The sequence below is a fragment of the Eriocheir sinensis genome, chromosome 2 (assembly GCF_024679095.1).
Source record: "Eriocheir sinensis breed Jianghai 21 chromosome 2, ASM2467909v1, whole genome shotgun sequence".
In the NCBI taxonomy this organism is placed as follows: domain Eukaryota; kingdom Metazoa; phylum Arthropoda; class Malacostraca; order Decapoda; family Varunidae; genus Eriocheir; species Eriocheir sinensis.
Genome location: NC_066510.1, coordinates 12051598 through 12074097, shown reverse-complemented (window position 1 = coordinate 12074097; position 22500 = coordinate 12051598). Strand labels below are relative to the sequence as shown.

The 22500-nt window shown below is 44.9% G+C and overlaps 1 protein-coding gene across 1 annotated transcript in view; it reads right to left on the bottom strand.

Moving 5' to 3' along the window:
- The window catches only part of LOC126998181 (uncharacterized), a 133637-nt gene that overhangs the window by 47589 nt on the left and 63548 nt on the right, over window positions 1-22500 (bottom strand). Inside the window, exon 5 of the mRNA XM_050859629.1 lies at window positions 19730-19764. Coding sequence (XP_050715586.1) covers window positions 19730-19764 — 35 coding nt within the window. The remainder of the gene's footprint in view (window positions 1-19729; window positions 19765-22500) is intronic.

The window sequence follows — 22500 nt, the reverse complement described above, 5'->3', positions numbered from 1 at the left end:
ATTATCACCACCACCACCACCACCACCATCATTATCACCACCACCACCATCACCACCATCATTATCACCACCACCACCACCACCACCATCATTATCACCACCACCACCACCACCACCATCATTATCACCACCACCACCACCACCACCATCATTATCACCACCACCATCACCACCACCACCATCACCACCACCACCACCACCACCATCATTATTATCACCACCACCACTATCATTATCACCACCACCATCACCACCACCACCATCACCACCACCACCACCACCACCATCATTATTATCACCACCACCACTATCATTATCACCACCACCACCACCACCATTATTATCATTATCACCATCTCCCCCCCTCGCCACCACTACAGCTACCCTCATGATCACCACCACCACTATCATTATCACCACCATTATCACCACCACCACCACCACCACCATTATTATCATTATCACCATCTCCCCCCCCGCCACCACTACATCTACCATCATTATCACCACCACCACTACCCCACCCCGCCATCATCATCATCATTACCATATTTTTTTCCATAAGTATATCATCAGTTTCTCCATCTGTCTGTCTGTCTGTCTGGATGCTTGCCTGTCTGTCCCAACTTGCACTACGTTGATACTTTCCTGTATATGTATTCCGTTTTCTTGCTAATCACTCTAATTAATATTATCAATCCGTGAACTTCGTTTGCTTCAAGTTTCTTTATTATTTGTCCCTTTTCCTTTTACCTTTCACATTTAATTTCGCAATGTTAAAAGTTCAGTGCTATTATTTATCAGCGCCTCCGTGGTGTAGTGGTTACCATGCCTAACCACGAATCCGCGGGCCCAGGTTTGAATCCCGGCCTGGGGAGTCGGCGCGCAGCCCACCCAGCTGTTCATCCTCTCCTGGGCTGGTCAATAAATGAATGCCTGGGGAAATCTGCGGAAGGTAAACTGTGGTAACCAGGATGTCATACTTTCCCTGTGTTGTGGTTAGAGGCCTAGTCCACCAGAGCATCAATGGCTAGTGACACAGAGATGAGCACCGAGGCCACGCGCAGTTACAGCGTATCCATGAAACTTTACCTAAACCATTGTTCGTCCTCCATGCCGTCCTCTCTCTCCTTCATGCTTTTCCTGATGTCTAATATGCTCCAATTTCTGCTCCTTGTGTTCCTAACCCTCCACCTCCTCTTCCTCTTGCTTCATAATCATCATCTTTTTTTTTCTTTTTCTTCCTTTTCTTCTCTCTTCGTTCTCCCTCCAATTCCACCACCACCAAAATAACTACCACCATCACCACCACCAATGCCGCTACCTCCTCCACTCCTCCTCCTCCTCCTGCTCCTCCTCCTCCTCTTCTTCCTCCTGCACTAATTACAGGGTGGCGGCGCCTGTGCATCGAGACAATCATTAGCGAGTCTCCTGCTCCCAGAGTCTTCAGCGGAGCCTCGGAAAAATATCTATAAAAAATGTTGGTTGAAAAAATGAAGTTTAAATGTAACGCAAAATAACGTGTTTGAGTTTACCCACTTCCTCACCTCTAATGGTACGTCGGCAGGTGAATTACGGCCTTTTATTATTATCATTATTATTATTATTATTATTATTATTATTATTATTATTATTATTACTATTATTATTTTTATTGTTATTATTACTATTACTGAGGAAGAAATGTAGCGCGGCTCTGTGATTTTGAGAGAGAGAGAGAGAGAGAGAGAGAGAGAGAGAGAGAGAGAGAGAGAGAGAGAGAGAGAGAGAGAGAGAGAGAGAGAGAGAGAGAGAGAGAGAGAGAGAGAGAACCTGACCCACAGCTTTGTCCAGAGGCACCGCGTGGACATAGCTGTGGTGACTGAAACGTGGCTCAACAGTGAGGTGGAGTTATCCTTCGGCAGGATTCCAGGCTACACCCACTGGATCAGGAGAGACCGGCAGGGAATTCAAGGCGGCGGTGTGGCAGTGTGCCTCAAGGAAGGAGTGCAGACCCAGAGACTTGAAGTAGAGACACCACCCACGACAGAGGCGGTGTTTCTCAAAGTAATTCTGGCAGATGGCATTGCTCTCCTCCTGTGTGCCATGTACCGCCCCCCCAAGGCAAGGGCCTGCCCCCCTGGATTTTCTGACGGAGCAAATGGACGACCTGCTGACTCTCCATCGCTGCAGGCATGTCCTAATCGTGGGCGACTTAAACCAGCACATGGAGGGAGCCGCCTACGAGAATCTCCTGACGGTGCAGGGTCTGACAGATCATGTCACCTTCCCGACCCATGAGCGAGGCGGGACGCTGGACCCCGTTATCTCGAACCTGGGAGAGGGCAGGGTCACGTGCCAACAGCTTGGACCGGTAGGCAGCTCTGACCACCACGCCATCATGACCCGAGCAGACGTGGGCGTGGCGCGGGATGAGGCCACTTCCCACACTATCTGGCTATGGGACAGAGCTGACTGACCATCCCTTAAAAGAGACCTGCAGCAGACAGACTGGCACACCCTTCTGTCTGGGCGAGCAGAGCCCATGGCGAAGGCCTTTACTGAGCGTCTCAAAGCTCTCCAACGAGACCACATTCCACACCCGCCAGTACACCTCCAAGCCCACCGATCAGCCCTGGTTTGGTTACCGCTGCCGCCTTGCTGCAGAAAGAAAATATTCTGCGTGGCTCCGCTACAAAAGGAGCCCAACCCGCCGCAACAAAGCCCTGCATCGAGCAGCGTGCAAAAATATGGTGGCCACCAGTAAATGGGCGAAACGGAGGTGGGAAAGAGACCTCCGCGCCAAGCTGTGCGGGCCTGGGGTGGGCAGCAAGACCTGGTGGACCCTTGATAAGGAAAAGCAAGGCAGCATCCACCAAGAAACAATCCCTCCCCTCACCAAGCAGGACGGCACCACAGCCACCAGCAGCAAGGAGAAGACAGAGCTCCTGGCTGACCTTTTCTCTGCCAAGATGTCCGTCGCCAACCCCACCAGACCTCCACCACAACTGCCACAGGAATGCAACCAGACCCTGACAGAGGTTGCGGTACACCCGGAGCAAGTGGAGCGCCTTCTAAGAGCGGTGGACGTCAGGAAGGCCACTGGTCCTGACAACGTTAGCCCACATGTGCTGCGTCACTGCTCCAGTGAGCTGGCAGGACCCCTCTCGGAGGTGTTCGGGGCCTGTGTCCGGGAGAACACCTGGCCCTCTATATGGAAGGAGGCTCGTGTGGTGCCGGTTCACAAAAAGCGGGCCAGATCTGACCCTGCCAACTACAGGCCTATCTCCCTCCTGTCTGTAGTTGGAAAAATCTTCGAGAGAATAGTGGTGGAGGCCATCACCCGCCACCTCGAGAACAACGCCCTCATCACTGACCAGCAGTTTGGGTTCAGATCTGGCCGCTCCACTTCAGACCTCCTGCTGCTCCTCTCCAGGGATTGGCAGGACTCACTAGACACCGGCCTGGATACCATTGTCGTCGCTCTCGACATCGCGGGTGCTTTTGACCGGGTGTGGCACGCGGGCTTGCTGGAGAAGCTTCGTGCCAAAGGCATCCAAGGACACCTGCTGATGCTGATGAGCGACTACCTTTAAGGAAGAAGCCTCCACGTCGTCGTCGGCGGCCAGCAGTACTAGGACCTCCCAGTGGGTGCCTCAGTCCCTCAGGGATCTGTGCTGGGACCTGTCCTCTGGAATCTGTACATCGACGACCTTCTCAGGAATCTGCCAGCAGTCTCTGCATACGCTGACGACTGCACGCTATCCCTCTCCTACCCTCGCCAAGAAAGCCAGCAAGCGGTTGCAGAGGTCAATCAGCAACTACGCTTGATACGGGGGGAGCGCTGGCAGGTGAACTTTGCTCCTGAGAAGACTTAGGCGATGGTGATCTCTCGGTCCTCGGCAGCCACACAAGCTGTCGAAGGAAGGGTGATGTTTGGCTCCGTCACCCTCCCGCTCCAGGATTACGTCAGGATCCTCGGAGTGGACTTGGACCGAGCTGCGCTTGACCGCCACCTGAAACACGTCGCCCACCAAGCCTCCTACGTGTCTCTGCCCTTCGTAGAGTGGCTAATTTCCTCGACAAGCGAGGAATTATGCTCCTCTACAAGGCCCAGGTAAGATCCTACCTGGAGTACGGGGCTCTGACCTGGATGTCCAGCGCTGCCACACACCTGCAGAGACTGGACAAGGTGGAGCGGCGGGTGCAGCGACTGTTACAGGAGAACAATCCCCAGCCGCCCCCTCAGGATATTATACATCTAGACACTCTGGAGCACCGCCGGGACGTCGCTGCGCTGATGGTGTTCCACAAGGCCCAGGTACAAGGAGTACCACACCTGGCGAGACTGAGGCTCCCCCCGCGAGAGGCTGTGAGAGATACGAGAACGGTACTCTCCAGCCACGAGCAGGTCGGGGTGCCGAGGTCACGCGCCAGCCAGCGACAGCGGACCTTCACCTCCAGGGTGTCCCGCCTGTGAACACATTCACTGCAGCAGGGCCAACAGTGAAGGATATGTCCACCCAGCAGGTAAAAGTGGCTGCTCACAGGTGGCGAAGAACATACCCCACACCACTAGTGATGCTAAATACACAGTGAACAAGTGTAAAGGGCTTTTGAAATAATGCACAAGAAAAAAGTTACATTTTAAGCCCTGAAAAGTGCACAGTGAAACATATGCTACTCGAACGATCGCATAAAGTGTCGTCGGCAAAATACAAATATGTTGTGTACAATAGATTCGTCAGTTTAAAAAAAAGAAAAAAAGAGAGAGAGAGAGAGAGTGGCCTTCACTATGGAAGGAGAGAGCAGTGTGGTTCGATTTAAGAAAAAATTTGAGTCCGAGCCCCATGGCTGACCCATCTCGCACTCTCTGTGGTGGGCAAGGTGCTGGAAGCGTGTGGTGGCTGCCAGTCATCTGTCAACACCTGAGTGAATACTATCCTCTCAGACGAACAGTTTGGCTTCAGGCCTGGCAGTCCACGCAGACCTCCTCCTCCTCCTCTCCAAAGTTGGCAGAACGCACTGGATACAAAGGCCTGCTGGACACACTCGTGGTAGCCCTGAATATTTCTGGGTGCTTTGACAGGGTTTGGCACCCTGGGCTCATTAGCTTCGCGCCAAGAATTGTCCAGGGTGCCACTCTGTGCTAACTCCAGAAGTTACCTCCAGGGAGAGGACCCTTCAGGTGGTGATCAGAACTGAAGTCATCAAGGCCTTCACCAGTACATGCCTCAGTTCCACACACAGTTTCACGTGCTCAGCTGATCCTACCTTAGAACATATGTTCAGCAATCTCCTCCTGCAGCTAACAGCAGTGTCCTTCCGCCGATGACTGCACGCCTCCACTCCTGCTGCCTGGGCAACCCAGCGCCGTCGAGAGATGCTGGGCCAGCTCAGCCTGGTGTAGACAGTGGGGAGGAAGGGTAGTCACCCTCGCCACTGGAAGACGCAGGCCATGATCATCTCCTGGGTCCCCCAGACGCCTCTCCAGAGCAGTCTCAGGGCAGCACCGTCTTGAAGTGAGTCACCCCTCAGGATCATCAAGATCCTGGGGGTGTCCTGTGGACAAAGTCTGCTTCGAGCCACCATTCCGAGCTGTTACATAGGCCTCCCTGCAGTCTCTGCCTGCGAAGTAGCGAGATCCTCGACCCCAGGCATCCTCACTCTCATCCAAGGCGCTGAAATACGACCATGTCTGGAGTACAGATTGCCCTATGCTGGATATCGGTGCTGCCACACAGCCCAGGAAGCTCGACGCAGTGCAGCGACGAGCACTACGTCTGGTAAGAGCTAAAGCGAAACGCACCTGAAAAAGTCGTCTGTCCTGTGACGTCGCTGGGTACCGCCGTGATATCGCACTGATGGTGTGCCACAAAGCCCAGAATGCAAAATTCCCCACCTCAGCAGGCTCCACACGCGCTGAAGTTCACGGACTCCACTCCAATGACCAGCTCGTGGAAGTGCCTCCGATCACCTCCATGCAGCACCAGCACTTTTATATACAACCAGAGGACTACGCCCTATGGAACATGTTCATAACAGCCACTCCCCAGAAACATGAACACGCAACGGAAGTGAAAGCTGGCTGCTCTCCAGGTGGCGAGACACCCAAAGTGCGCTAGTGGTACATAAATATAAAGTGACAAACAACATTATTCCAAATTGTTTTATGTTTTCTTTTCTTTTCGTATTTTGTATTTGTATATTTGTGTGTCAACGCCCGACCATTCATTGTCACATACACAGGCTCTTAAAATAGTTATACCTAAAAAGAGAATGTAATTTTGAATACTCCTTCTTGTGAAATATATTTAATATTAAATAGAGAGAGAGAGAGAGAGAGAGAGAGAGAGAGAGAGAGAGAGAGAGAGAGAGAGAGAGAGAGAGAGAGAGTGACTGACTCCTGAAAGCCTCATACATGACACCGTACTCAAGGAAGTGCAGAGTAATAAGAAAAAATAAACAATAAGGAGGAGGCCAGCAATCTCATCACTTTCCCTCCATCAATGTAGAGCACATCTCTTCACACTCCAGTGAGGGGAAGAAAATACTATACATGAGATAGAGGCAAGAATGAAAAAAAAAGATAGAAGTAAATAAATAAAAGAAATGAGTTGGATAAATGTGGTAATCCTTAGACATAAAAAAAATACGTGAAAAATTATATAATGATGAAAAAAAATCAAACGAAACAAAGAAAAAATCGATGGAAAAATACAAGCAAAATAAATTAACATAGTCTCAATATGGATAGAATTTAAAATAAAAACAAATACATAAAACAAAAGAAACGTTTAACGATAGAAAATTGCAACAAGAGCAAACAAAACAAATGTATGGACGTAAAAGAAAATATCTGTCAAACAAACAAACAAAGCAAGAAATTCTTAACAGAAACTGACAAAAAAAATTACAAACTGTGTTTCAATATTTATTTGCCCATTTTTGTGTGCAAAATATATCATAACAGATATTTAAGAGTGATTTTTCTCGTTTTGGTATAATTGTTTCATTTTTACACTATTTCTCATTTTTCATATTTCCTCTTTCTTTCTTATCTTCAGAGTTAACTGATAATTGGTTAATTTTTTTTTTTTTATCATTATTAATGAACTGGGCAGTTTAGTCCTCCTCTTCCTCATTTTATTCTCCTCTTCCTCTTTCTTCATATCTACGCATTTATTATTAAATTAATATTTCCAGATTACATAAGTTAATCTTCTCTGAACACTGTTCTCTTCTTTTTCCTCTTCTTACTATTGCATCGTCCATCATTCTTCATTTTTTCTTTATGTATTGCCATCTCTTCTTCTGCCATCATATCTTATTTAACCTTCTCTTTCGTTTTCTTTCTTCCTCCTCATCTTTATTACATAATATATTTCCCTCTTCCTTTTCTTCTCCACTATCTTTTATATTTTACACATATCTTTTATCCTCCTCTTTCTTTATTTATATTCCCATATAATCTGTCTTCCTTTTTACTCTTTCTTTTTCTTTATGGAATTTATTAACTTGTCTTTCTAATTCATCACCTTCATGTCTCTCTATTCTTCTTTCTCCATTACTCATTTTCTTCATCTTCTTTCTCCATATCTATTGACTCTTCCCTTTTCCTCTTATTTTATATATACATTTTATCCATTTGCTCCTTCCTCCTTCATATTTCATCCATCTTTTCTCTGTTACTCATTTCTTAGTTTCCCTTCATGTTATGTTACCCTCCTCTTTTCCTCTTCTTCCTCGTTATTTATTTATTACTCATGATCTTTCTTCATCTGTCATATTTCATCTTCCCTTCTTTCTCCTTCTCATTTTCTTCATCATTCTCCCATTGTCCAATTAATTCTTCTTCGTCCTCTTCATCTCCGTATATTTACTGCCTTTGGTCTTGCTCTCTTTTTATCACATTTTATATTTTCTTCAAACTCTTTCGCTGCATATTTTCATCTTCCTTTTACTTATTTTTCTCCTTTGAGTATTTTTTCCTTCATTTACTTGTTTCTTCTTGATCTTTCGTATCTTAACCTAAATAATTCTTCTTTCTCTTCTACCTTTATTTCCTCTTTCTTCTTTCGCTCGTTATAATTTTTCTTCCTATTTTTGTTTATCCTTTTTCATCTCTATTTGCTACATTTTCTTTCCTTTCAACTCATCCATTTTTTCATTTCTCTATTTTTCTTCCGCTATCTTTTCTTGCCTTTTCTTATTATTTCTAATCATTAGTTCTATATTACATTTGATCTACTTTCTTTTCATGTTTCCTTATATTTTTCTTCTCTTTTTCCTCGTTATTGTTTTCTCTCTTTGCCTCTCTTCCCTCACTTTCCAACGTTATTTTTTTTATATTATACTTTCATCTTTTCATTATTATTTTCGCTCATGTCTCTTCCTTCTTTTTCTTGGCATCATTTTTCTCTCCTCCTCCTCCTCTTCTCTCACGTCTCACTTTTCCATTCATATTTCTTTCGTCTAGTTATTTTTCCTCTTATCCTTTTTTTTCCCTTGTTGCCTCTATTCTTCTCAATTTTCAACTCATATTTATTCAGTGTATCTTTTCCCATTACTTTCTAACCCTTCCTCCTTGCCTCTTGTCTCGCTTTCCTGCCATTATTTATCTATTAAACTTTTTCTCTTCTTTGCCTCATTATGATTTTTCTTTCCACCTTTTCTCCTTTTCATTTCAGTTCCTTCTTTTATAACACTTTTACTTTTCCTTCCATGTTTTCTACATATTTTCTGCTTTTCTTCTCGCTTTCCCTGCGGTTTTCTGTACTTTCTTTCCTTAAAACATTTTCTTTTCTCATCTCATTACTTTTCCAACATATCTTTTCTCTCTATTTATCTTAACTTGTACTACTTTCTTACCCTTGTTTTCTGTATCTTCCTTTTTCTTCTTTCCTTCTCGCTTCATCAACATTTCTTTCATATCTTTTCATCCTTGCTCTTCTTATCTCCCAACTCTTGTATTTTCTTCTTGCGACCTGTCTTCTCACTTCCCCGCCATTATCTGTCTTACGCTTTCTTTCCCTTCCTCGATATCATTTTCTCTTTTCTCCACTCTCCTTTCACTCACCAATCTTTTTGTTCTATTTTCTTTCCTCTTACTATTATTTATAATCCTTGTTTCTGTATCTTCCTCCTGCCTCTTTTCTTCTGATTATCCCACCACCATTGTTTAACTATCCACTTTCTCTTCGCCTCCCCGCCACTCCTCCCACTGCCTCACTACTTCCCAACACGATGCCTTGCACTCGCTAATCTCCTCGATCCTCCTGCCGCCTCCTCTCTTAATTAAACCAATTCCGTTGATATCTTATTGATAGCCGACTCCTTCCCTCCCCTCTCTCTTAGTTTATCCTTTCTGTAGACTCCTTTAGCTTAAATTTGTATTTGTGTGGTTTCCTCAGTGTAAGTTTCTTAGGTTTCTTTCCGTTGAATAGCTACTTATTGGTAGCCTGCTTCCTCCATCTCTCTCTCGACCCTAAAGTCACACTTGCTATTGTTACCGCTAGCCTGGCTTTTGTTTCCTTGGCTTGCCAGCGATACGCCTGCAACATCTGGTCACACCACATACAGTCCGCTAGCTAGCTAGCTAGCTGATCATATCATAACAACACTGGCCGCTATGGAGGAAGCACTTCATGGATTCGTTCTGTCACAATTACTCTTGCCACTTGTTGTAGCCAGTGAGGACCTGAGAAAAAGGAAGACATGTTTTCAGGCCTTCTTCTTCTTCTTCTTCTTCAGTGTTAACAATGTTTTGGTAGTGTACCCCCGAGGTCAAATGAGAACTAAATATTATATTTCCATTAAAAAATATACACTTGGAAATGTTCTTGTATTGTCGTCTAGCTCTTTTATTGCATTTAAGTCCCTCTCAAAAAAAAAATGGAATATTTTTGATTGCATGTATGCTGAATAAACGATAGTTTCTTATTATCCTCCATTCGGCTACCGCTATCGCTAGCAGAAAATGCCAGTGAAAACGGACCGTATCGATAGCTCAAAGCAGCCGTTATCAATCTCCAGTGCAGCGCAAATGGCTGGCCGATCAAGCCGTATCAGCGATATCAGTAGCTAGTGTGACCACACCTTTAGCTTATCGTTTCTATTGACTCGTGTAACTTATATTTATCATTTATATATAGACTCTGTTGCTTTATATTTGTCTATCATTTTTTATAGACTTCTTATATGTCTATCCATTCCTTTCCGTTGATAGCCTACTCTTTCTCTCCCTTTCTCCGATAGCTTATTATAGGAGGACTCCCTTCTGGCTGCCGACCCGAGAGGGTGTCTTGATAACTCCTCAATCTCTTTCTTCTCAATTTCTGCAACATTCGCGGTCTTCGTTCTAATTTTCATTCTGTGGAACACCATCTCTCTTCCTCTAAACCTCACCTTCTCTTCCTCACCAGAAACACAGGTTTCTGAGCAACTGACAGCAATCTCTACTCTGTTCCTCCTACTCTCTCTATCCTAAATTTCAATGCAAAGCTGGATGTTGCGCCTACGGACATCACTAACTCTCGTGCCCTTGAATCTTCAGAATTTTCCACCATCTGGCTAAGACTTCGTTGTCATTCTATTACTAAATACATCTGTTCTGTTTATCTCTCACCTAACTCTACTAACAATGTAAAATTCTTTGACTACTTGAACTCTAAAAGTGGAGCACATCTTGACCCCTCTCCCTTCGCAAATCTCCATCCTAGGACAATGTTCACCACCAGCTTTGACCTTCATCCTCTTTCACTGAGCAGCCTGTTAAACAGGCCTACAACTTCTATCCTCAACGATCTAGTGGTCCAGCACCCTACACGTATTCCCGACTGTCTTGGAGAGCCCAACATTCTAGACCTCCTCACCTAACCTCGCTATCCATGAACTTATCTAATCTTTTTGAAAGTATCTTTTGTGTTTGGACACGAAATGACTGCTGCCTGTTACAATTATCCACCATGGGCACTCTTTATGTAAACTAATTCTTGGCTATGTCCTTGTTGAGTCTGAATTTGTCGACTAACATCATCCTCATAGAGAGGCAGCTCACAAAAGGTTCCAGAGCCTTCGAACAATGCCTAACTTGACCTTTTACATTTCAGCCCGGAATCGTGGCAAATCTATTCTCCGACTTACCAAAACTTCTTTTATCAATAGAAAATGTCAACATCTTGCTTCTTCTAATTCTTCCTGACTTCTGGCATCTAGCCAAAATATCTTCTTTAATTTCATTTCTTCCTCTTTCCCGCCTCTTCTTAACCCTGACGGCAGTACTGCCGTCTCACTTATCTCTAAGGCTGAACTCTTCACTCAAACTTTCTGTAAGAACTTCACTCTGGACGATTCTGGGCATATTCCTCCTATTCACTCTCCCTCTGACTCTTTCATGCATGAAATTAAGATTCTTCCAAATGATATTTTCTATGCCCTCTCTGGCCTCAACTCTCAGAAGTCTTATGGACCTGATGGAGTGTCTCCTATTGTTCTTAAAAACTGTCCTTCCGTGCTGAAACCCTGCCTGGTCAAACTCCCTCGCCTCTGCCTATCAACATCTACCTTTCCTTCCTGCTGGAAGTATGCCTTTGTACAGCCTGTGCCTAAGAAGGGTGACCGTTCCAATCCCTCAAACTACCGAATTATAGCTTTACTTTCTGTCTATCTAAAGCTTTTGAATCAATCCTTAACCGTAAGATTCAAAAGCACCTTTCCACTTCTAACCTTCTATCTGATCGCCAGTGGTCTGCAGGCGTTCTTACTGGTGATCTCCCTTGCCTTCCCTAACTGACTTGGTCATCCTCTTAGCTGTCTTTGAGAAACCTTATATTGTGCTGATGCTATCAAAAGCTTTTTGATAGGGTTCGCGCAAATCTTTGCTTCCAAAATACCTTCCCATGGTTTCTATTCTCTCTGTACCCTATCTCCAGTTTCCTTTTCTGGACCGTTCTATTTCTGCTGTGGTGGTGGGACGGTCACTGAGGCAACTTCCCCTAAACCTATGCTAACAGTGGTGTCCCATAGGGTTCTTGTCCCTATCTCCCACTCTCTTTCTGTTGTTCATTGATGATCTTCTTTCCAAAACGAACTGTCCTATCCATTTCCATGCATGATGACTTCCACTCTGCATTACTCAACTTCATTTAATAGGAAATTCACTCTACAGGAACTTAACGATTCAAGGTTGAGGCAACAGAACGCTTAGCCTCAGACCTTACCTTTTTATTATTTCCGACTGGGGCAAGAGGAACCTGGTGTCCTTCAACGCCTCAAAAACACAGTTTCTCCACCTATCCACTCGACACAATCTTCCAAACAACTATCCCCTATTCTTTGACAACACCCAACTTTTTTTTTTTTTTTTTTTTTTATATTGCAGCCTATTGCGCCAGTAGGCTTCTTCCCGGTGGATCCTGATGGTCGGTCCAAGGCTTCATTCGGTAGAGTCTGATGGTCGGCTTGGCCGTTCTGTAGCGCAGGCAGTGTTTATAGTGCTTCATCTTGCATTAGCTCATGCTGCCCTCCCAGGCTCATCTTTGATCCACAGAGATCTAAGTCCGGGTTGATAGGTGGTCTTCTGGACAGCATGTGGGTAGTTTTAAGCCCCTCGGCGGCGGCTGAAAAATCCCAGCTTGGTGGCACCGGGCGGGGATTGAACTCGCGTCCTCCTGAATACGAGGCCGTTACTTTGACGACTCAGCCACCGCCTTCTTCAACACTAAACATCCTCGGTCTATCCTTAACTCAAAATCTCAACTGGAAATTTCATATCTCATCTTTTACTAAATCAGCTTCCTCTAGGGCTAAGGCGTTCTGTACTGTCTCCGCCAGTTCTTCTCCCCCGCACAGTTGCTATCCATTTACAGGGGCCTTGTCCGCCCTCGTATGGAGTATGCATCTCATGTGTGGGGGGGCCCCACTCACACAGCTCTCCTTGACAGAGTGGAGTGAAAGGCTTTTCGTTTCATCAGCTCTCCTCCTCATACTGATAGTGTTTTACCTCTCAAATTCCGCCGCCATGTTGCCTCTCTTCTCTCTCTTTCATTCTTCTGACGATATTTTCATGCTGACTGCTCTTCTGAACTTTGCTAACTGCATGTCTCCCCCCCTCTCGCGGGCCCCGCTGCACAACGACTTCTGCTACACATGCTCATCCCTATACTGTCCAAACCCCTTATGCAAGAGTTAACCATGCAGCATCTTCACTCTTTCATCCCTCACGCTGGTAAACTCTGAATCAATCTTCCTTCATCTGTATTTCCTCCTGTTTACGATTTGAGCTCTTTTCTTTCAGAGGGAGGGTACTTCAGGACACCTCCTCCCTGAAATTGACCTCTTTTGGTTACACCTCGACCTTTATTCAGGAGCAGTGAGTAGCGGACTTTTTTTTCTTTACGCCCTTGAACTGTCTCCTTAGCTGTAAAAAAAAATCCATTTATGAACTTCGATCAAGTATCCTCGCATCGTTCGCTTATCGTGGAAAATTTAATGAGTAGGTTGTCATTTTTGGAAGTTTTCAATCTATAAACCATACTGTCATCATTCCTCTGTGGCTATTTTCTAGTATTGTGATGTCCATCTCTTTAGCAAGGAAACCAAAATTGAACAGCATCATCAAGATGAGGTCTAACTAATGCAATGCTATGTATATAGCATGAGGGTGACTCAGCGCTACTGATGCTTTAAGATAAATAAGTAAGGTAAAGGATTGGGGGCATACGCTGCAGCAGCGCGTGGCAACCTCGGTGCTCATCTCCGTAACATTGGCCCTTAAGCCTGTGGTGGGAGGGGAGCCTTACATAATCCGGGGACCCAAGGCCAGTGTGACATCCAGTTACCACAGTTTACCTTCCCCAGGTTTCCCCAGGTACCCATTTATCGACCAGGCCGATAGGGGTTTACTCCGGGCCAGATTCGAGAACCCGGCTCGCGGAGTAGAAGCTTTCAGGCATCGCTGACCACTAGACCATTTGGAGGCGTTAAGCTCTTCCAAAGCTGGCACCAACATGCCAGTTTGTTATTGCACAGAGTTACCGGGCCATCTAAGTTGAACCTCATCTACCTGTGATTACTATAACCCAACTGTCCCCCATCATCCACCTCATTTATCTTTTGCAATACATACTCATGTCTGTGATTGCTATTATGTCGAGTTCTTCTACGTATGCTTTCCCCCTCAGGAAATCTAGCTTACAATTAATTTGGAGATGCCTAGTCGAATTCTGCGATGTATAGCCACTCATATTTGTACTTTCTCCTTGCCTCTCCTAAGAAAAAAATTCTGCAGGGTACTAAGTGATCGCTTAATGGCGCCTGTGGCGCCAGTAGGCTTGCGTAGCAGGGCCTGATGGTCGGCCCAAGCCCGTTGTGGAGCAGGCAAGTGTTTACAGTGGTGCCATCTTGCATTGGCTCATGCTGTCCCATGGAGCTCATCTTTGATCCTAGAATCTAGAGTCCGGGTTGATAGGTGGTCTTCTGGACGGCATGTGGGTAGTCTTAGGCCACTCGGCGGTGACTGAAAAATCCCAGCTTGGTGTCACCGGAACTTGAACATCCCTTGTGCCAGCGTTATAGTGAAACCTATTGGCAAGAGAAAATATGTACTATGTGGTTAGCAGAAGATCTCTCTACGGTACAATGGTAGGTTTTTCCAGGCCTGCTCGTCAGGTGGACTCACACCCAAGAAAATGTGCTTGCTACTGCGCATTGTCCCTCAGCATACGTCAGATTACATCGTCCCAAAGGCAGAATCTCACTGCTGGCTGATGCTGCGTCCCCAGGTAAGCAGAAATGAGGAGCCCTCATAGATATGGAGTTCGTCCCTTAGAATGGAGTAGACCAAGACGCCGCCTATATACTACACATAAGGTCCATCTAATTTGTAAGTAATACTTTTGGCACAAAATAAAAACATCCTTGGTACAGTATGGGCCTACCCACCGTAACACTGCTCTCTTTTTTCTGGATTATTATTTCTCGTCAACTAAGGAGGGAATGATGGTAAAGATGCTGCTTCTCAGTTTGGCGTCTGCTCACTCGCTGATGGCTAGGAAAGGTTATTCAGAGAATGTTTACTCGCCATCAAGACTCCGGGCAGCGCCACAGATGATGTTTGCCCGTCGTGAGGCAAAGGCAGGTCCTAGTTCCACCAATACTTACAGATTGTCCTTCGTCATGGCACCAATCAGCCGACGCAGCAAGATACACAGCCTCGCCCGGCTCGTGTTCTCCTTATTTTCTTCTGTATTAACTTCGCAACTGAGAGACCACAGGAACTCAGCGCTTCCTTGCTCGATTGCTGCCTCATAAATATTCCATGTTGTGTTGAGAGAATCCACACAACAGCAATAGTGAACTAGAATCATCCCAACTGACTGGTGCTCACAAATTTTGGGTGTTATTGGTGGCGGAGGATCTTTATATGCATTACTAAATTCAATCTTAGGACAGTGATACTACTGATAAGTATTCAGTGATATAAGTGGTGGCAAATCTCCCCTTGAAGGCCGCAATAGATCGCTCTTAAATATTTCGTCTTAGCATCACCGAGCCACATTTTTTCTTCAACATGTGCAAGTTAAAGAAGGATTCCAAAGCGACTTTTCCTCCACTTCGACTGATGCGGTATTTATGGGGCAATTCGTGGCCTTTTATATTACATTCTGCGGTCCGGTCATATAGAGTCAGCAACAGATAAATCTTATTCTATGAGAAACTGGGAAAAAAGGAATAAAAAAAAAAAATAGTGGTGAACTGAATCAGAAACGACTGACAGGATATCCTGAGAATGAGGATGTAAAGTAAAAATGACAAATTGATTTCATTAACAGGAAGGGGAAGTAGAAAAAGGAAAGAGAAGTGTATAAATGACTATTGAATTAGGCGAAACAAGATTAATGTTATGGAAAATAAGAAATAAGCGTTACAATATGGATCCCATGAAAAATATAGCACAACAAAAATACTAGAGGAATAACAACCGCTCAAAAATTAAAAAAAATAAAATAAAAGAAAAAAGAAAAAGAAAAGGAAGCAGGAACATTGCCACGAAAGTAATTCATGAATGAAAGGGAAAATGGAGACGGAGAGGAGCAAGGACGGAAGAAAGGAAGGAAGAAGAGTAGGAAGGGAGCAAGAAAGGTATTGATGAATAATTAAAATGAATTGAGTATTAAGATAAAAGATTCATAAGCAAGTTGCAGAAGCTAAAGAGGAAGCAGGAGGAGGAAGGAAGGAACGCACGAGCGGAGGAATAACATCACTATGGGCGGGAGCATCGCCGGGCATGTTTTCAGCAATGACACGTTTCTTGTCGCTATATTTACAGAGATCGGGTTTTCATTACTATTTTCGCAATTGCTCGCTTCGTATTGCTGCTTTCAACAACAACTGAGTTTTCATTGCCATTTTTCTTACAATCATTCGTTTTTTATTGTAATTTTTGACAAAATACGTTTTTTATTAATGTTTCAACAATGATTCAGGCTTTAATGCTATTTCCAGAATCATTCACATTTGTTTTACAATAATCTGGTTTTATTGCTGTTTTCACAATGTTTTAGTTTTTACTGCTGTGTTCACAATGCTTTAGTTTTTTGCTGTTTTCTATCATCAGATTCGGTTTTGCTGTTGTTTTTCCAAAAAGGAGTCTTTTTACTGCTATTTTCCCGGAAATACATTCTCCCGTAATTTATATACACTTGATATTATTTTTTGTCCATAATGAAAACTATTTTAAATAATCAGTTCTCCCACTTAATCCCTTTCGGCGGGATTAAAACAGCAATTCTCGGTATAATTTTTTATCACAGATTGACTTTTTATTATTTACTCTTAAATATTTTACCTTCAAAGCAAATGGTTGTTTTCATGTAAGTAATTAGGGTTCTGTGGGGATGAATTAGTTTTACTGTATAGTTATGCGTGTGTTTTTAGCCTAAGGTGATTTGTAACTTGATTAATTTTACATGCACAGATTTTCATGTTTTCCTTCACATTTTTTTTGAGGGGATATAGCTGATACATCCACATGTATATAATAAATACATGTTTACTATGATGATTTATGTAGCTAGATAAATTTTTCCTGTAAATTGAAATGCTAGTATTTTTCTATAATTAATACGCGTTTTTAGACTTGATTCATATTACAAGTACAGAAATGCAATAAATATACATATATACATTTTATGCTTTTTCTGATTCAGTTCACCTGTATAGAAATGCAAGTCGTTTTGTTTTTCCTGTGATAAAAACATTTTATAATTTTTGCCTAATTCATTCGCTGTCGATTAATATAAAGTAATGAATTTTCTTCCCTCCACGATGCTTAACTTTTTTTCCCCTCTTTTTCCTTCCTTGAGGTAAATAACACTCGCGCCTAATTCCAAACGGGAGTGGATTAGCAGCGAACCAAAATGCAAATTAACCTGAGCTGATACTTTTCATTTCCCTTCTGCCGGAAAAAATAATTCAATGAGCCAGAAAAAAAAAATCACGTACAATAAAATACAGAGGCAGTTTGAGTCCATTTCTTGGTATCAATTTAAATTATTTTATAGTATTGCAATTTTCACCGTTCTCTCTCTCTCTCTCTCTCTCTCTCTCTCTCTCTCTCTCTCTCTCTCTCTCTCTCTCTCTCTCTCTCTCTCTCTCTCTCTCTCTCTCTCTCTCTCTCTCTCGCTCTCTCGCTCGCTCGAGAGTGGATGAGCGTGCATTCAGCTTCCCCCTCGCATCCACTCCCTTAATTCCCACTAGGCCCACCCTTTCCTCTGCTTCAGCCTTTCCTCCTCTCCTCCTGATCCTCTCCTTCTTCCCCTCCGCTTCTCTTCCTCCTCCTCCTCCATCCTCTCCTTTCTCTTCCTCTTTTTCTTCCTTCTTTACTGTGTTTCATCTTTACATTTTTTTAACACCTAACAGCATTCTCCACCTCCTCCTACTCCTCCTCCTCCTCCTCTTCTTCTTCTACCTCCTTGAGCCTCCTTTGGCTTTCTCCTCCTCCTCCCTTCTGTAGCTCTGACTGCCTTACAACCACCTCCCACTCAGACTTTACCTCGGACTCCCCCGCGACAAAAAATGGACTTTTCCAGCCTCCGTTTCTGGCAGGCAAATGTGTGTCCCAAGTCGTCCCTTTATTTACACACGACCCACTGTGGCTTCTTTTATTACTCTCTCTCTCTCTCTCTCTCTCTCTCTCTCTCTCTCTCTCTCTCTCTCTCTCTCTCTCTCTCTCTCTCTCTCTCTCTCTCTCTCTCTCTCTCTCTCTCTCTGCGTCGTCCAAGTATAAAATTTATCTCTGCGTGGTACTCTAATATATCACCGTCCTTCCTCCTTCTCCTCCTCCTCCTCCTCCACCTTCTCTCCCTTCTCCTCCTTTTCTCCACCTCCTCCCCTCCTCCTCTCCTTCTTTTCCCCTTCTTCTCTTCTGTCACTCACTGCCTATTACCACACCATCCTTCCATTTTCCTTCTTCCTCTTTCATAATCACTCACTGCTATTACCACACCATCACTCATATCCTCCTCCTCCTCCTCCTCCTTTCCTTACTTCTCACACCCTACTCCTCCACCTCCTCAACCCCTGTCTTTTCCTCCACTTTCCTTTTCTTCGTTTTCATCACCCCTATCTCCACTTCATTATCATCTCTACCTCCTGTCTCTATCCTGTCCTACCGCACGGAGATTACTAGTAGTAGTGGTAGTAAACAAGAGGACACCCTCAATAGGACCACCAGGTCTTTATGGTGTCTGTTGTTCTTCCCATGTATCTTTATGTATTCCCTCCTCCTCCTCCTCCTCCTTCTCGCAATCCCCTTTGTCCTCTCCCTCCAACACTTTCCCCTTTCTCCGTTTCTTCACTCACTCCACACCCCCATTGTCATCATCTCCCTAATCCACCTCCTCCTCTCCTCCTCCTCTTATTCCTCTCTTTGCCTGTAAATTCCCCCTTTCTTAATTAAAAGGGCACATGGTGTTTCTCTTCTAACTACTTCCCTGCCGGCACGTTGCCGGAGGGACAGGTGAGTGGGAAAGAGCCTTCATCTATTCCCTAGAGATACTCATCCTACCACACGTAAATCGTCACTAGTAGTAGTGGTAGTAAGCAGAACACCCTCACCAATAGGACCTGAGAGGTCTCTCTGGTGTCTGTTCTTCCTGATGTATCTCCTACCTGTATTTCTCCTCCTCCTCCTCCTCCTCCTCCTCCTCCTCCCCTCCTCCTCGCACGTGCCTCACTAACCCATTAATACCTGTCACCTGAAATCCTGCAGAGTTACATTACTACTCCATCACCGCCTGGAAAACTGCATCACATTGAGGTAAAGGTTAATGAGTTAATTAAGAAACCGTTGCCAGGAATTTTATAACGGAGAAAGGGAGACAGAGAGGCAGAGAGAGAGAGAGAGAGAGAGAGAGAGAGAGAGAGAGTTGAGAGAGAGAGGAATCGAGAGAGAGAAAGAGTAGTGCGTGTTTGGCAAAAATGTGTAATGAGAGAGAGAATCATTAATACATACTGTGTTGAAGCATATTCGCCAGCAATCCCCCAACACACACACACACACACACACACACACACACTGTGTTGAAGCCATATCTGCCAGCAATCCCCCAACACACACACACACACACACACACACATACACACACGCACTAATAACACACATGACATCCAGAGTACAACATTTATGTGCTAACGATTCACCATAAAAGTGCTAATATAGAAATCAAGTAGCAGCATGAATTCTTACTTTGGGGCTTTGCGTTTCTGCGAGGCTTTGGCTTTCTGAAAGGAAGAAAGAACATAAAGAATGAATCTCCATATCACTGAAATTATGTTCATATGCTAAAAATAATAAAATAAAACTTAGGAAGACTAAAAAGATACAGACGTTTTCTTCTAATCTTTTGAGAATGCGAATAAAAGAAAGAATAGCCACACACACACACACACACACACACACACACACACACACACACACACACACTCACACACACGGTCCAGTAGCTCAGTGGTTGGAAAGCTGTCTGCCTAGCAACCAGGAAGGACCGGGTTCGATTCCCCGACCGGTGAGGATAAGTTAGGTTTATCTTCTTTCACGTGTAGCCCTGTTCACCTAGCAGTGGTGGGTACGCGACGTAAGGCGAGGAGTTGTGACCTTGTGTTGTCAGGTGTTTTGTGTAATGAGTGGTCCTCAGTCGTACCTGCAAAGATCGGTCACTGAGCTCTGAACTTCCTTCCGTATAGGAACAAGCTGGCTGTCTCGAGTGAGACCCGCAGCAGACAGAGAGAGTGCACTCACACACACACACACACACACACACACACACACACAGACACTCACACACACACACACACAAACACACACACAACGCCCACACAGAAGAGGAATGTGAGCCAAAGAAAATGACGGAGGGCACAAAATAAAAATTGATGAAAGGGGAGGAAAAGAAGAAGAAAAAGCTGGAACGAAGGGCAGATGGAGGAGCGGAGGAGGAGGAGGAGGAGGAGGAGGAGGAGGAGGAGGGAGGAAGAGGAGGAGGAGGAGAAGGAGGAAGAGCAGCCGTCCAAGGAAGACATAAGCGAAAATAACACTTGGGCTCAAAATACACAAACAATTTGAAGAATGAAGCAATGAAAGAAATTGGACTGAAGAGCTTTGAAGAAAGGTGCAGGAGGAAAAATGTTTGGGAAAGGACGCGCACGAGAGAAAAAAAAGAAAACGAAAAAAACGTATGGCGGTGAAGAACCAAATGAAAGAAAAGGGAATAGCTGAAAATGAAAAAATATAGATAGAACCAAAATCTAAAAGCAGTACGAGAGAGAGAGAGAGAGAGAGAGAGAATAGCTGGCAAAACAAACCTCCAATTCTTTGACTGCACAAGTTCTTTTAATCTTTTCCTTTGTCTTGTACTTGTAATACCGTTCGTCTTGGTTTGTTTTACCTTCTCTCTCTCTCTCTCTCTCTCTCTCTCTCTCTCTCTCTCTCTCTCTCTCTCTCTCTCTCTCTCTCTCTCTCTCTCTCTCTCTCACTCTCTCTCTCTCTCTCTCTCTCTCTCTCTCTCTCTCTCTCTCTCTCTCTCTCCCTCCTGCGCGCAAACTGGCTCACCTTTCCTTTCCCAGAGACTTAGATTTCAAGCACAATTTATCTTTTGAGATTAGAAAGTAAGAAAGATAAGGATTACGTGAAAAGAAAGTGGCCAGTTTCATACACAAGGCATGTCCTCCTCCTCCCCTGGCGTCCTTTCTTCTCTCCTCCGTCAGCCGCCTCTTCAGCATACCACCTACTTCCTCTCCTCCTCCTCCTCTCTTGTTCCTCTTACTCTTCTTCCTGCCTTCTCCTCCTCCTGCTCATCCTGTTTCTCTCAATGATCTTCTTACTTTTCCTCGTCCTCCACCTCCTTCCCTATCTCTCTCTGCTATATTTTAAAATAATGACCAATATTTCCTCATGCTCAAAAATGCAAAGAATTTTCGAAAAGAACGTTAGAGACTTGGTACCCAAACTTGATGCTACGGGTCTTGCAGAAGTGATGAAAAAAAAGAGCTTGTGCAACTCAAAATTGAAAAAGAACGCTTCGCAATTGAATACGTCGAAGTTGCTATTTATACTTTTTTATCATTCCACCTAGTTTATGTAAAAAAAGTGAAATATATATATACAACCACAAAACAAATGGAGCTTCAGGGAGAGGTAACAAACTAGCATCGGTCAATCATCCCCACCTACACCAACCCACTCACCACCCCACACTCCTACCCTATTTCAGACACCACCCCCACACCACCACACCACCTCCACTACCACTATTTCCTTGAACACCACCCCACTTACACCCACCACCCTTACCACTCCACCTCCCTTACTCACCACTATTTCCCTGAACACCACACCCACCACACCACCCCCCACCCACCAATTCCACTCACCACCACTAACACCACACCCAATTGAACACCACCACCACCTTCCCACCACCTCCACTCACCTGGCTAGTCCTTTTCTGACCACACCACACCACCCACCACTACCTATCTCAGTTTCCCCACCCACACCACCCCACCTCCACCTCACTTACCACCTATTTCAGATCACCCACACCCACCACACACACCACTCCCACCCACCTCCCTGCCACTCTTTGAACACACACCCACCACCACCCCACCACCACCTCCACTACCACTTTTATTTCGATCCACCACACCCACCACACACCCACCCCCACCACCACCTCCACTACCACTATTCTCGATCACCACACCCACCACACCACCCCACCACCACCTCCACTACCTACTTTCGATTTCTGACACACCACAATTCCACCACACCACCCCACCACCACACCTCCACTACCACTATTCTTGATCACCACAATCTGCACCCACTACACTCCCACCACCACCTCCACTACCCTGTACAATCCTGAACACTACACCCACACACACCACCCCCACCACCACTCCTCCACCACCACCATTCTGAACACCACACCCATCACACCAATTCCCCACCAC